At 42.3% G+C, this 13,786-nt stretch overlaps 1 protein-coding gene across 2 annotated transcripts; it reads left to right on the forward strand.

The window, feature by feature from the left end:
* Positions 1-4,407: 4,407 nt before the first annotated feature.
* LOC110499398 (uncharacterized) lies at positions 4,408-13,561 on the forward strand. Of its 2 annotated transcripts, none has more exons than XM_021576521.3 (7): positions 4,408-4,705; positions 8,172-8,366; positions 8,743-8,853; positions 9,049-9,105; positions 10,928-11,107; positions 11,325-11,438; positions 13,326-13,561. In XM_021576521.3, exons 2-7 carry the CDS (start codon positions 8,244-8,246, stop codon positions 13,362-13,364), a joined length of 624 nt encoding a protein of 207 aa, XP_021432196.3. In that variant the 5' UTR covers positions 4,408-4,705; positions 8,172-8,243; the 3' UTR covers positions 13,365-13,561. The 2 variants fall into 2 exon arrangements, with proteins under 2 accessions (XP_021432196.3, XP_021432195.3); XM_021576520.3 differs by lacking the exon at positions 4,408-4,705 and adding an exon at positions 5,274-5,366.
* The last annotated feature ends 225 nt before the right edge of the window (positions 13,562-13,786 follow it).

Here is a 13,786-nt window from a genome sequence, read left to right on the forward strand (position 1 = left end):
GATATGCCTCGGGCCCTCCCTCTTTTATTGTCCTTTCACCCATAAAGAGGTACAAGGATCATCCATAATACGTAACACTTTAACATATTTATTGTCTCTCACGGAAATTAATGAACATTTTGAGGTATCTTTTTGCTTACCTTTATGACAATTTACATAATTTACATACTGTACAAACTTAACCACCTAAACATTTACATGTTTTCAGTGGGGCAATTTCGTCACCAAGATGAGTTACATAGCAACAATGCTTTCAAAATATACTTGATATTCTGGTTCTATCATTACAGAACATAAATTAACAGGTTTTCAATGCAAGGTATGATGAAGTATGATGAAGGACCTCATAGATAAATACCCACCACACTCAAACTTAACACCTTGAGATGTGATTTTGCTTTGAGGACCATTTTGAAAATGCTTATAGATTACAAATGATGAATTTGTTCAAAGACTCCCTCAGTATACAAAGATCCTCCATTTGTACTACAGTCTATCTAAAAAAATAAGACACACAAATCTCAACTGGATGAGGAGCTTAGTAACTCCAATGACTTAAGACAGAATTCAGAGAGTTTATTTCCTTGTTCATGTGTCGATTGTTCCATTTTTATCCACCAAGAATGTAGGTAGGACTTTTGTTTCATAAGGAAGTGAATATCTTTTTTATTTCACAAAAACAATTGAAGTTATTTTAGAAATATATAGCCTTGTTTATACTTGGTGCTAACATGCATCTTTGTCCTGATCTTGTACACATTCAGAGAAATACAGTATGTCTACACATGGTATTAAAATGTGTCTCTTATCTGTCGACTTTGTCCCCATTGTGACCATATATACCACTTTTCCTGGTCTCTCACTATTATTTGACGGCTATTCTATCAAAATAATATTTTTTTCTTTATTTTAAGACACATATTGATGCCATGAGCCATAAAGGTTTACTTTAATCAGCTAACACAATTTAAGATGCCTCAGGCCCTCCCTCTTTTACTGTCTGTTCACCCATAAAGAGGTACAAGGATCATCCACAATATGTATGTCATGACTTCCGCCGAAGTCGGTACCTCTCCTTGTTCGGGTGGCGTTCGGCGGTCGACGTCACCGGTCTTCTAGCCATTGCCGATCCACCTTTCATTTTCCATTTGTTTTGTCTTGTTTTCCCACACACCTGGTTTACATTCCCTCATTACTTGTCGTGTATCTGTTCCCCCCATGTCTGTGTGTGGAATTGTTTGTTGTAAAGTGTTGTAAAGTGCACTTCTGACTGGTTCGTGACTGGTTATTTTGTACCCATATTTTGTTGTTCTGGTTGCCGTTGGTTTTGCTCACTAAACTGCTCCGGTTATTACCCAGTTCTGCTCTCCTGCGCTTGACATCCGTGCATCCAGACACGCACCCACACTCCCGGCCTCCTACCTGGTGGCGCCGGTAGTGTGGGAGCTGGACGCGGACATTGAGCAGGCGTTACGAGCAGAGCCCGCTCCCGTCCAGTGTCGCGCTGGGCATCTGTACGTTCCGTCTGCTGTCCGTGACCGGCTGATCTATTGGGCCCACACGTCACCCTCCTCTGGTCATCCAGGCATTGGTCGGACGGTGCGCTGTCTGAGCGGGAAGTACTGGTGGCCCACTTTGGCTAAGGACGTAAGGGTTTATGTTTCCTGCTGCTCGGTGTGCTCCCAGTGCAAGGCTCCTAGGCACCTGCCCAGAGGTAAGCTACACCGCTTACCCGTTCCACAACGACCTTGGTCGCACCTGTCGGTCGATTTCCTTACCGATCTTCCTCCCTCACAGGGTAACACCACGATCCTGGTCATTGTGGACCATTTTTCCAAGTCCTGCCATCTCCTCCCTCTGCCCGGTCTCCCTACGGCCCTACAGACTGTGGAGGCCTTGTTTTCACACGTCTTCCGGCACTACGGGGTGCCTGAGGATATAGTGTCGGATCGGGGTCCCCAGTTCACTTCGAGGGTCTGGAGGGCGTTCATGGAACATCTGGGGGTCTCGATCAGCCTTAACTCGGGTTTTCACTCCGAGAGTAACGGGCAGGTGGAGAGAGTTAACCAGGATGTGGGTAGGTTTCTGAGGTCTTATTGCCAGGACCGGCCCGGGGGAGTGGGCGGTGTTCGTGCCCTGGGCAGAGATGGCCCAGAACTCGCTCCGCCACTCCTCCACTAACCTCTCTCCCTTCCAGTGCATACTGGGGTATCAGCAGGTTTTGGCTCCTTGGCATCAGAGTCAGACCGAGGCTCCTGCGGTGGATGACTGGTTCCGGTGAGCGGAGGAGACATGGGACACCACCTATGCTCACCTTCAGCGTGCCGTGCTGCACCAGAAAGCCAGCACAGACCATCACCGCAGTGAGGCCCCGTTGTTCGCACCGGGGGACCAGGTCTGGCTCTTGACCCGAAACCTGCCCCTCCGCCTGCCCTGCCGGAAGCTGGGTCCGCAGTTTGTGGGGCCGTTTAAAGTCCTGAGGAGACTGAACGAGGTGTGTTACAGATTACAGCTTTCCCCCGATTACCGTATTAACCCCTCGCTCTATGTGTCTCTCTTCAGGCCGGTGGTGGTTGGTCTGCTCCAGGAGTCAGAGGTGCGGGAGGTTCCTCCGCCACCTCTGGACATCGAGGGGGCCCCGGCTTATGCCGTTTGCTCCATACTGGATTCGAGGCGTCGGGTGAGGGGCCTTCAGAACCTCGTGGAGTGGGAGGGGTACGGTCCGGAGAAGAGATGCTGGGTTCCGGTGGAGGATGTGTTGGACGCTTCAAGGGGGGGTTACTGTCACGACTTCCACTTGTTCAGGCGGCGTTCGTCGGTCAACGTCACCGGTCTTCTAGCCATTGCCAATCCACCTTTCATTTTCCATTTGTTTTGTCTTGTTTTCCCACACATCTGGTTTACATTCCCTCATTACTTGTCGTGTATATAACCCTTTGTTCCCCCCAGGTCTGTGTGTGGAATTGTTTGTTGTAAAGTGTTTGTGCACTCTGACTGGTTCGCCACGGGTTATTTTGTACCCATATTTTGTTGTTCTGGGTGCTGTTGGTTTTGCTTATTAAACTGCTCCGGTTATTACCCAGTTCTGCTCTCCTGCGCCTGACTTCCCTGCAGCCAGTCACGCACCTCTTACAACGTATCACTTTAACATCTTTATTGTCTCTCACGGAAATGAATGAAACTAGAAAGTTAACATTTTGAGGTATCTTTTTGCTTACTTTTATGACAGTTCACATCATTTACATACTGTATGTACAAACTTAACCACCTCAAAAATGTACGTCTTCAGTGGGTTCAATTTCGTCACCAAGATGAGTTACATAGCAACAATGCTTTCAGATATACTTGATATTCTGATTCTATCATTACAGAACATAAATTAACAGGTTTTCAATGCAAGGTATGATGAAGTATGATGAAGAACCTCATAGATAAATACCCACCACACTCAAACTTAACACCTTGAGATGTGATTTTGCTTTGAGGACCATTTTGAAAATGCTTTTAGATTACAAATGATGAATTCTTTCAAAGACTCAGTATTCAAAGACCCTTCTTTTGTACTACAGTATGTCTACAAAAAATAAGATCCATAAATCTCAAATGGATGAAGACCTTAGTAACTCCAACGGTTTAAGACAGTGTTCAGAGAGTTTATTTCCTTGTTCATGTGTCTAATCAATCTAATCATTAATCAATTGTTCCATTTTTTTCCTCCGAATGTACAGTAGGTAGGACTTTGGATTCATAAGGAAGTGAAAGGGAAGCAGGGAGAAAAATATCCTCCCTTGACAAAATGTTTGCTCAGTATACAGTGACGCACTTCATGACCTTTATACAGTATCACAGATCATTCGTCACTTTGGCATAGAAGCCTAAATGTCCCTCTTGTCCACTCAGCAGAATTAGAAAGGGCATTATTATGTCTGTCATGCCCCACGGCTGATACACCAGGTCTAAATTATACTATTACAGTCAATCACAGCCATCTATTCAACTTGAACTTTGAAATGACACACTATTACATAACCACCGAGACCTCCGAACCCCAAGGTGACACTGCATGCGAATCACCATGTGAATAACTCCAAATAAAAGGTCAAGTGTATTATGTTCCTGTTCAGTGTGAAGAAATAACATTACAAAAGGTTTACTAGTCCAAGCCTATCCTTAGGTTTGTAGGCAATATTGGTCATATTTTGCCCTATTGGCCATAACTCATATACTCAACTGTTTTAAATGCCATAGATTGGCTAATTAATATAATTTAATTGGATATGTTGGTTGGCGGTTGCATGGTTACCTGATATTTCTGTTTATTCCATAATCAATAAACCTACACAGGCACAGAGTAAACAAACATTTGAGTCAGCTCTTACTGCGTGCATTCATGTGCATGCGTGTGGAGAGAGAAAGAGAGCGAGGGAGGGAGAGAGTTTGGGCTAGGTTGGGCGAAGAGAATGATTTCCTCCACAGCTGTGTTGGGGAAGATGGGGGGGGGGGGGGGGGGGGGGCTGGAAGTGGGCGGGGGGGAATGGTCTCATAACATTTGAGGAATGTTATACATTGCTAAAAAGGCTTGTTTTCGACGGCCAGAAACATAAAAGTTGGGTTCAGTGATCAGGAAAACCTCAAAGTTAATGTCTGTTGGAAAGTTCAGAACGATTACCTCTTGATTTAGTCAACTGATCAACTCAATAGTTTGGTAAGCTACAATTTTATCTGGATCCTTTTATGTCTCAATTTCTTCCCTTATTCACTAGCTCAGAAAGCATCTCTGCATGGAATATGTTCTGAATCCTGAATGTGTAGGATGTTACACCCAGATATTGCTTCAAACCATTCCTTTATGATCCAGCTCATCTCATTCTCCTCCCTCTTCCTTACGAAACACTTTAGCAGTCTCACCCACAGCCAAATGAAAGTAGACATTGTGTAAAACTTTTTTTCTCTCTTCCTCCCACTCCCTCTGCTTTCTGTTAAGCCCCTAATGCATGTCCCATCCCCCAGTACTCTTCTCCATGCTCTCTCTTCTCTCATGTCGGAAAGTAGCTGGGGGTCGCAGAACAAAACCAGCGATGTCCTTTTTCGTAATTCAACTGTCTGACATTCAACATGAATAAACAAAATTAACCTGTAGTGCACGATGGCAACGTCCTAATCTGCTCTGTCTTTTCTTTCTACCTCGCTCAAAAGTGTTCATTTTCTTTAAATGTTTAAATGACAGATTCCATTCTAAGCACGTTTCTGTGGCCCTATCATACTCCCGCCCGCCCAACCATCCCCACACCCACCCGTCTCCCTCATGTAAATATCTCCCTCCAGTTGTGTAATATTAGTTCATCTACGCAGTTCAGGCAAGCCAGGTCTGTAACTATTTCACTACTTTCTATGCTATACATGTACAGTATCTATCTGTTAAATATGCTACAGTTCAATTATTTGTGAATTTGTAACAAACAGGTTAGGCTCTCTTATTAACAAAGCTTAGATTAGAATGTTTACATATGTCACAGACAGTAATCCATTTCAAAGTCCATTTGAAAGTGATCATATTATCTATATCATAGGTTCTATGGTTCTCTGTGCAATTTCAGTGATGTTTTTTTGTTGATGTTGAACTGTTTGATGAATATTGCAGTTCCCTTCCGACAAATATAATACATGATATTATCTGACATTAGTTAGTTTTGAGTTATAGGTTCAGACCTAGTATTCAATCTCAACCTTATTAAATGTTTTTTCAAAACACTAAAAGCTTAGGCTATCTTGTTTTGATGAGGCATATAGCACCTGGCTGGCTACACCTTACAATCCGCGTATCAGTTTATGACTTATGATGGTTGTCACATGTAGGCAAGATGAGTTCTGGCGTTGTTTTCAGATGGTTCATTTGTTGCTAAGTTATTTTTGTGTTATGAATATCATGTCATTTTGAACTTTCACCCAGATTACACTCCCTATGATTGGGGCCTGGGCCTTTACAAAAACATTTTAAATTCTGGTTGCTTTAGGTTTGCTTTGCAACTGTTCTAACACTGTTCTCACATAGTTTATAGAGTAATTAAAACCAAACAGGTTTATGTAAATTTATTTTCATCACAGCTGATCTGCTGTATTTTAAGGCCCTCTCCTGGTTCTCTGTCATGGTATTATCAATGTTGTTATGCCTACAGTTTGTTCACTATCCTTCAACAGATGATCATGGCGGACTGCAATAGCATCAAATAGTCCCCACGATATGCAACTGTTCAGGGAAGTCAGGAACCAATACATGCAGCCAGTCAGGAAAGCAAAGGCTAGCTTTTTCAAGCAGAAATTCGCATCCTAACTCCAAAAAGTTTTGGGACATTGTAAAGTCCATGGAGAACAAAAGCACCTCCTCCCAGCTATCCACTACGTTAAGCATTTCTCAACGGCTGGCCATGCCTTCCTCCTGGCTACTCCAACCCCGGCCGAGATCCCTAAAGATTGGAAAGGTGCCGCGGTCATCCCCCTCTTCAAAGGGGGTGACACCCTAGACCCAAACTGTTACAGACCTATATCCATCCTACCCTGCCTATCTAAAGTCGTCAAAAGCTAAGTTAATAAACAGATCACTGACCATTTTGAATCCCACCGTACCTTCTCCGTGACCGGCTTCCGAGCCGGTCACGGGTGCACCTCAGCCACGCTCAAGGTACTAAACGATATCATAACCGCCATCGATAAAAGACAGTACTGTGCAGCCGTCTTCATCGACCTGGCCAAGGCTTTCGACTCTGTCAATCACCGTATTCTTATCGGCAGACTCAATAGCCTTGGTTTTTCTAATGACTGCCTCGCCTGGTTCACCAACTACTTTGCAGACAGAGTTCAGTGTGTCAAATCGGAGGGCATGTTGTCCGGACCTCTGGCAGTCTCTATTGGGGTACCACAGGGTTCAATTCTCGGGCCGACTCTTTTCTCTGTATATACAATGATGTCGCTCTTGCTGCGGACGATTCCCTGATCCACCTCTACGCAGACGACACCATTCTGTATACTTCTGGCCCTTCCTTGGACACTGTGCTAACTAACCTCCAAACGAGCTTCAATGCCATACAACACTCCTTCCGTGGCCTCCAACTGCTCTTAAACGCTAGTAAATGCATGCTTTTCAACCATTCACTGTCCGCACCCACCCGACTAACATCACCACCCTGGACGGTTCCGACCTAGAATATGTGGACAACTATAAATACCTAGATGTCTGGCTAGACTGTAAACTCTCCTTCCAGACTCACATTAAACATCTCCAATCCAAAATCAAATCTAGAATCGTCTTTCTATTTCGCAGCAAAGACTCCTTCACTCACGCCGCTAAACTTACCCTAGTAAAACTGACTATCCTACCGATCCTCGACTTCGGCGATGTCATCTACAAAATAGCTTCCAACACTCTACTCAGCAAACTGGATGCAGTCTATCACAGTGCCATCCGTTTTGTTACCAAATCACCTTATACCACCCACCACTGCGACCTGTATGCTCTAGTCGGCTGGCCCTCGCTACATATTCATCGCCAGACCCACTGGCTCCAGGTCATCTATAGGTCTATGCTAGGTAAAGCTCCGCCTTGTCTCAGTTCACTTTTCACGATAACAACACCCACCCGTAGCACACGTTCCAGCAGGTATATCTCACTGATCATCCCCAAAGCCAACACCTCATTCGGCCGCCTTTCCTTCCAATTCTCTGCTGCCAGTGACTGGAACGAATTGCAAAAATCGCTGAAGTTGGAGACTTTTATTTCCATCACCAACTTTAAACATCAACTATCTGAGCAGCTAACCGATCGCTGCAGCTGTACATAGTCCATCTGTAAATAGCCCACCCAATCTATCTACCTCATCCCCATACTGTTTTTATTTTATTTACTTTTCTGCTCTTTTGCACACCAGTATCTCTACTTGCACATCATCATCTGCTCATTTATCACTCCAGTGTTAATCTGCTAAATTGTAACTATTCGCTCCCATGGCCTATTTATTGCCTACCTCCTCATGCCTTTTGCACACACTGTATATAGACTTTATTTTTTCTACTGTGTCATTGATTTGTTTATTGTGTTAATGGCTTGTTTATTGTTTAATCCATGTGTAACTCTGTGTTGTTGTCTGTGTCACACTGCTTTGCTTTATCTTGGCCAGGTCGCAGTTGTAAATGAGAACTTGTTCTCAACCTGCCTACCTGGTTAAATAAAGGTGACATAAAATAAATAAATGTTGATGAACATGGCGACCGACATCAGTCCAGCAGGGGGAGAAGGAGGGCCACATACCACTATGGTGGGAGGAAGTAAACCACTGCACCGCTTCATCAGAGGCGAGCCAAAGAGTACTGGGGTGAGACTGGAGAACAGAAAACTGATGTATTCATTGTTGCCAAATACTCCAAGGAGTCACTGCGGACAAACGCTGTGAACATTTTATTTTGTGTAAAATGTTTGTATTTATCATTCATTAATTTAGTGTTAGCACTTTACATTACAGCACAAAATAAAGTGGTAATAGCATGGTTATAGGTAACTTATGTCACGACAGTAATCATAATCAAAACATTATTTTACCAGATACCTCTTCCTTTTTGTGTAAACATGATTATTTCGGTGTCTTTGTTCTATGTCCCTGGTTGGTTAGACTGCAATGCTGTTCTTTATTCTATGTCCCTGGTTGGTTCGACTGTAATGCTGTTCTTTATTCTATGTCCCTGGTTGGTTAGATTGTAATGATGTTCATGGGATCATCACTCTTCATCTTGGGGATTCCAATGAGGCTGGATACACTGATGTCCTCTGCTGAGACTTTCACCCCTTTTTGGCTAGGAATCCTGGTACGCCCTTCTTGTGTGTGTCTATATAAATCTATGATACTGACAATCCAAATGTCTTAACATGACATCATGCCTTTCAGTCCTAAAAACCCTTATTTCTTAATCTTCCATTCAATGATATCTTTCAGACCTTCTCCCATGACAGTTTGGGCATGTTGTTGAACTTATAAACCCCCTCCCTCTGCTTTGTGACAGTTCATCATCTCTGGGTTGTTATATGTGCTCACAGAGAAGAATCCTTCAAAACAACTGGTGAGTCCCATTAATTGGAATTCTGCGCAAAGGCATTATAAACGATTAGTCATGGTACATTAATGTTCATAACTATGGCAAACGATTTTCATTATATAAAAAATATAGTGTAGAAAACATTAGGAACACCCTCCTAGTATTGAGTTGCAGTCCCTTTTGCCCTCAGAACAGCCTCATTTCACCAGAGCATGGACTCTACAAGGTGTTGAAAGCGTTCCACAGGGATGCTGGCCCATGTTGAATCCAATGCTTCCAACAGTTGTGTCAAGTTGGCTGGATGTCCTTTGGTTGGTAGACCATTCTTGATACACACGGGAAACGGTTGAGCGTAAAAAAAACGAGCAGCTTTGCAGTTCTTGACACACTCAAACTGGTTTGTTCGATACCTACAACCATACCCCGTTCAAAGGCACTTAAATCATTTGCCTTACCCATTCACCCTCTGAATGGCACGTATACACAATCCATGTCTCAATTTTCTCAAGGATTAAAAATCTTTCTTGAACCTCTCTCCTCCCTTTCATCTACACTGATTGAAGTGGAATTAACAGGTCACATCAATAACGGATAATCGCTTTCACCTGGATTCACCTGGTCACCTATGTCATGGAAAGAGCAGGTGTTTGTAATGTTTGTATACTCAAGTGTATAGTGAGCGTTCATGTGTGCATTCCACAGAGAGATCTCTTTTTAGTAACTTTTATCAGATTAAGGAAAAAGGAAACCGCACACTGCTCTTGATAGTATCACTGATCTTTAATAAGCTTTACGTATCGGCCTCACGGCCTTCGTCAGAGCTTTTGTGAGTTTTTTAAAAATTAGCACCTTTATGTAGACCTAGCCCCGCCCACATCCGTTCCACACATGGAAAGAGGTTGGAGGCGAAGGAAAAACAAATAAGTGCTACCAAATATAACAATATGCATGTCATAAATATTCAAGTAAAGTGTGTAAATAAGACGTATTAATCACGTCTGTAGCATAGCACGTCCTCATTGTGGTTTTACAGACGTGTTTAATACGTCTTATTTACACACTTTACTTGAATATTTATAAAATACATATTGTTATATTTGGTAGCACTTATTTTGTTTTTCCTTCGCCTCCAACCCCATTCGATGTGTGGAACGGATGTGGGTGGGGCTAGGTCTACCGAGCAAGTTTTCATTAATCATTGGGTACATCGCACAAAAAACATCAGAGTAATCTTAAATAGGGGCATAATTCCTGTTCAAATCGTCCTCCAGACATTATTTCCTAAACGCCTATGTATGTTATGTTGTGAATTTGAACATGAGCAGTGTGAGGTTTCCTTTGTCCTTCATCTTGTTCAACTGTTACCATGCACCTGCAAAAAAAGATTGCTCAGATGTGCGAGTGCCTTTTGAATTTAGTAACTCATCCCGTTCTGTTTTTCTTATTAGTCATAGTAAAACCCACTGTGCAAAAGGTAAATAGTGTCCATTTTCAAGATGGCCATTCTTTAGGACTGTTCCCAGACCCTGACAACAGTTCATCCCAATGTGATTGCCACTCTGTACTTCAGTCTGGAAGTGTCAAGCAAATAAATGCCTATTAAATGTTCTGTTAACCTCATGTTAAAGTGCCTTTAACCTCAGTTCTGTTAACCTCATGTTAAAGTGCCTCTAACCTCAGTTCTGTTAACCTCATGTTAAAGTGCCTTTAACCTCAGTTCTGTTAACCTCATGTTAAAGTGCCTTTAACCTCAGTTCTGTTAACCTCATGTTAAAGTGCCTTGAAAGAGGCTTTGTCACAAAGTGGTTGTAGTTCTTTCACCACTTTATTTGTTCTCACCCTGTAGGTGACAGCAAGCCTGGCCCTTAGTATCATCTCTATGTTGGGGGTCACAGTGGCTTTCTTTGAATTCCTTAAAGGCATCGTGCACATTCGGCAATCATATGACTACTATGATCATTACCACTATGACTACAACGCCACAGAATCTGGCAGAGTTGTAGTCCCCTGGCGTAAACAACATATGGTATGTTTTGTTGCTGTTGTTATTGTTGTGATTCCGGATCACTGTTATCTGGATCAATTATTATTAGAGCTTAGGAATTTGCTTCATCACAATCTCTTTTAAAATGTAATTAAGAAAGGATAAACATCTTATAACACATCTTTAAAACATCTGTAACCTTTCTCATTCTGTCTAAATGAAGATACCTTTCATTCTCTGCTCTCTCTCATCATCACAGCACCAGTTGATCAGCCTTGAGGCTGTATTTATGTACCAGAGCTTAGTAGGTATGGTGGTCCTAATTGTGATGACATCATTTGCCAGGGTTGCCCTGCATTCCAGCAAGACACAGGTAAAGTACTGTGACAGACTTTAAAAACGTAGCTATATGTATTGTGACCTGAGGCTTGTAGACTGTGGTCAGTATGCCAGAACAATTAATCAAATACATTTTGGTTTATACAGTGCCTTGCGAAAGTATTCGGCCCCCTTGAACTTTGCGACCTTTTGCCACATTTCAGGCTTCAAACATAAAGATATAAAACTGTATTTTTTTGTGAAGAATCAACAACAAGTGGGACACAATCATGAAGTGGAACAACATTTATTGGATATTTCAAACTTTTTTAACAAATCAAAAACTGAAAAATTGGGCGTGCAAAATTATTCAGCCCCCTTAAGTTAATACTTTGTAGCGCCACCTTTTGCTGCGATTACAGCTGTAAGTCGCTTGGGGTATGTCTCTATCAGTTTTGCACATCGAGAGACTGAATTTTTTTCCCATTCCTCCTTGCAAAACAGCTCGAGCTCAGTGAGGTTGGATGGAGAGCATTTGTGAACAGCAGTTTTCAGTTCTTTCCACAGATTCTCGATTGGATTCAGGTCTGGACTTTGACTTGGCCATTCTAACACCTGGATATGTTTATTTTTTAACCATTCCATTGTAGATTTTGCTTTATGTTTTGGATCATTGTCTTGTTGGAAGACAAATCTCCGTCCCAGTCTCAGGTCTTTTGCAGACTCCATCAGGTTTTCTTCCAGAATGGTCCTGTATTTGGCTCCATCCATCTTCCCATCAATTTTAACCATCTTCCCTGTCCCTGCTGAAGAAAAGCAGGCTCAAACCATGATGCTGCCACCACCATGTTTGACAGTGGGGATGGTGTGTTCAGAGTGATGAGCTGTGTTGCTTTTACGCCAAACATAACGTTTTGCATTGTTGCCAAAAAGTTCAATTTTGGTTTCATCTGACCAGAGCACCTTCTTCCACATGTTTGGTGTGTCTCCCAGGTGGCTTGTGGCAAACTATAAACAACACTTTTTATGGATATCTTTAAGAAATGGCTTTCTTCTTGCCACTCTTCCATAAAGGCCAGATTTGTGCAATATACGACTGATTGTTGTCCTATGGACAGAGTCTCCTACCTCAGCTGTAGATCTCTGCAGTTCATCCAGAGTGATCATGGGCCTCTTGGCTGCATCTCTGATCAGTCTTCTCCTTGTATGAGCTGAAAGTTTAGAGGGACGGCCAGGTCTTGGTAGATTTGCAGTGGTCTGATACTCCTTCCATTTCAATATCATTGCTTGCACAGTGCTCCTATGGATGTTTAAAGCTTGGGAAATCTTTTTTGTATCCAAATCCGGCTTTAAACTTCTTCACAACAGTATCTCGGACCTGCCTGGTGTGTTCCTTATTCTTCATGATGCTCTCTGCGCTTTTAACGGACCTCTGAGACTATCACAGTGCAGGTGCATTTATACGGAGACTTGATTACACACAGGTGGATTGTATTTATCATCATTAGTAATTTAGGTCAACATTGGATCATTCAGAGATCCTCACTGAACTTCTGGAGAGAGTTTGCTGCACTGAAAGTAAAGGGGCTGAATAATTTTGCACGCCCAATTTTTCAGTTTTTGATTTGTTAAAAAAGTTTGAAATATCCAATAAATGTCGTTCCACTTCATGATTGTGTCCCACTTGTTGTTGATTCTTCACAAAAAAATACAGTTTTATATCTTTATGTTTGAAGCCTGAAATGTGGCAAAAGGTCGCAAAGTTCAAGGGGGCCGAATACTTTCGCAAGGCACTGTAAGTGCCCTACAGAACCAGACATAATCTTATCTGCAACTAATGTTATTACAGTGTATGTTTATATACAGTACAGTGTATATAATGCTTTTTTGTGTGTCTATCTCATGCAGGAATGCCTAAGATTCTGTTCTTTCTTCTTTACAGGCAGTTGTGGTAATGCAAGATCTACCATCACCAGACTGAATAAAGAAAACAAGGCTTTTCTGACTGTCTCTGCCGTGATGAATAGATGGAAAATTTGGACTTGCCCATTGATATGAAATAAATGTATTCACAAATATGTAGAACATTTCTTTAAATCCACATATATGGAATTGTCTTTGTATACACTCGTATTTCTATACACTTGTACTTTGTAATAAATATAACATACACCACCAGTCAAAAGTTTAGAACACCTACTCATTCCAGGGGTTTTCTTTATTTTTTATTTTTATCTTTTGTCATTCTCTCAACCAGCTTCACCTGGAATGCTTTTCCAACAGTCTTGAAGGCGTTCCCACATATGCTGAGCACTTGTTGGCTGCTTTTCCTTCACTCTGTGGTCCAACTCATCCAAAACCATCTCAATTGGGTTGAAGTTGGGTGGTTGTAGAGGCCAGGTC

The sequence above is a fragment of the Oncorhynchus mykiss genome, chromosome 20 (genome assembly GCF_057628025.1).
Source record: "Oncorhynchus mykiss isolate SJ-2025 chromosome 20, ASM5762802v1, whole genome shotgun sequence".
NCBI lineage: Eukaryota > Metazoa > Chordata > Actinopteri > Salmoniformes > Salmonidae > Oncorhynchus > Oncorhynchus mykiss.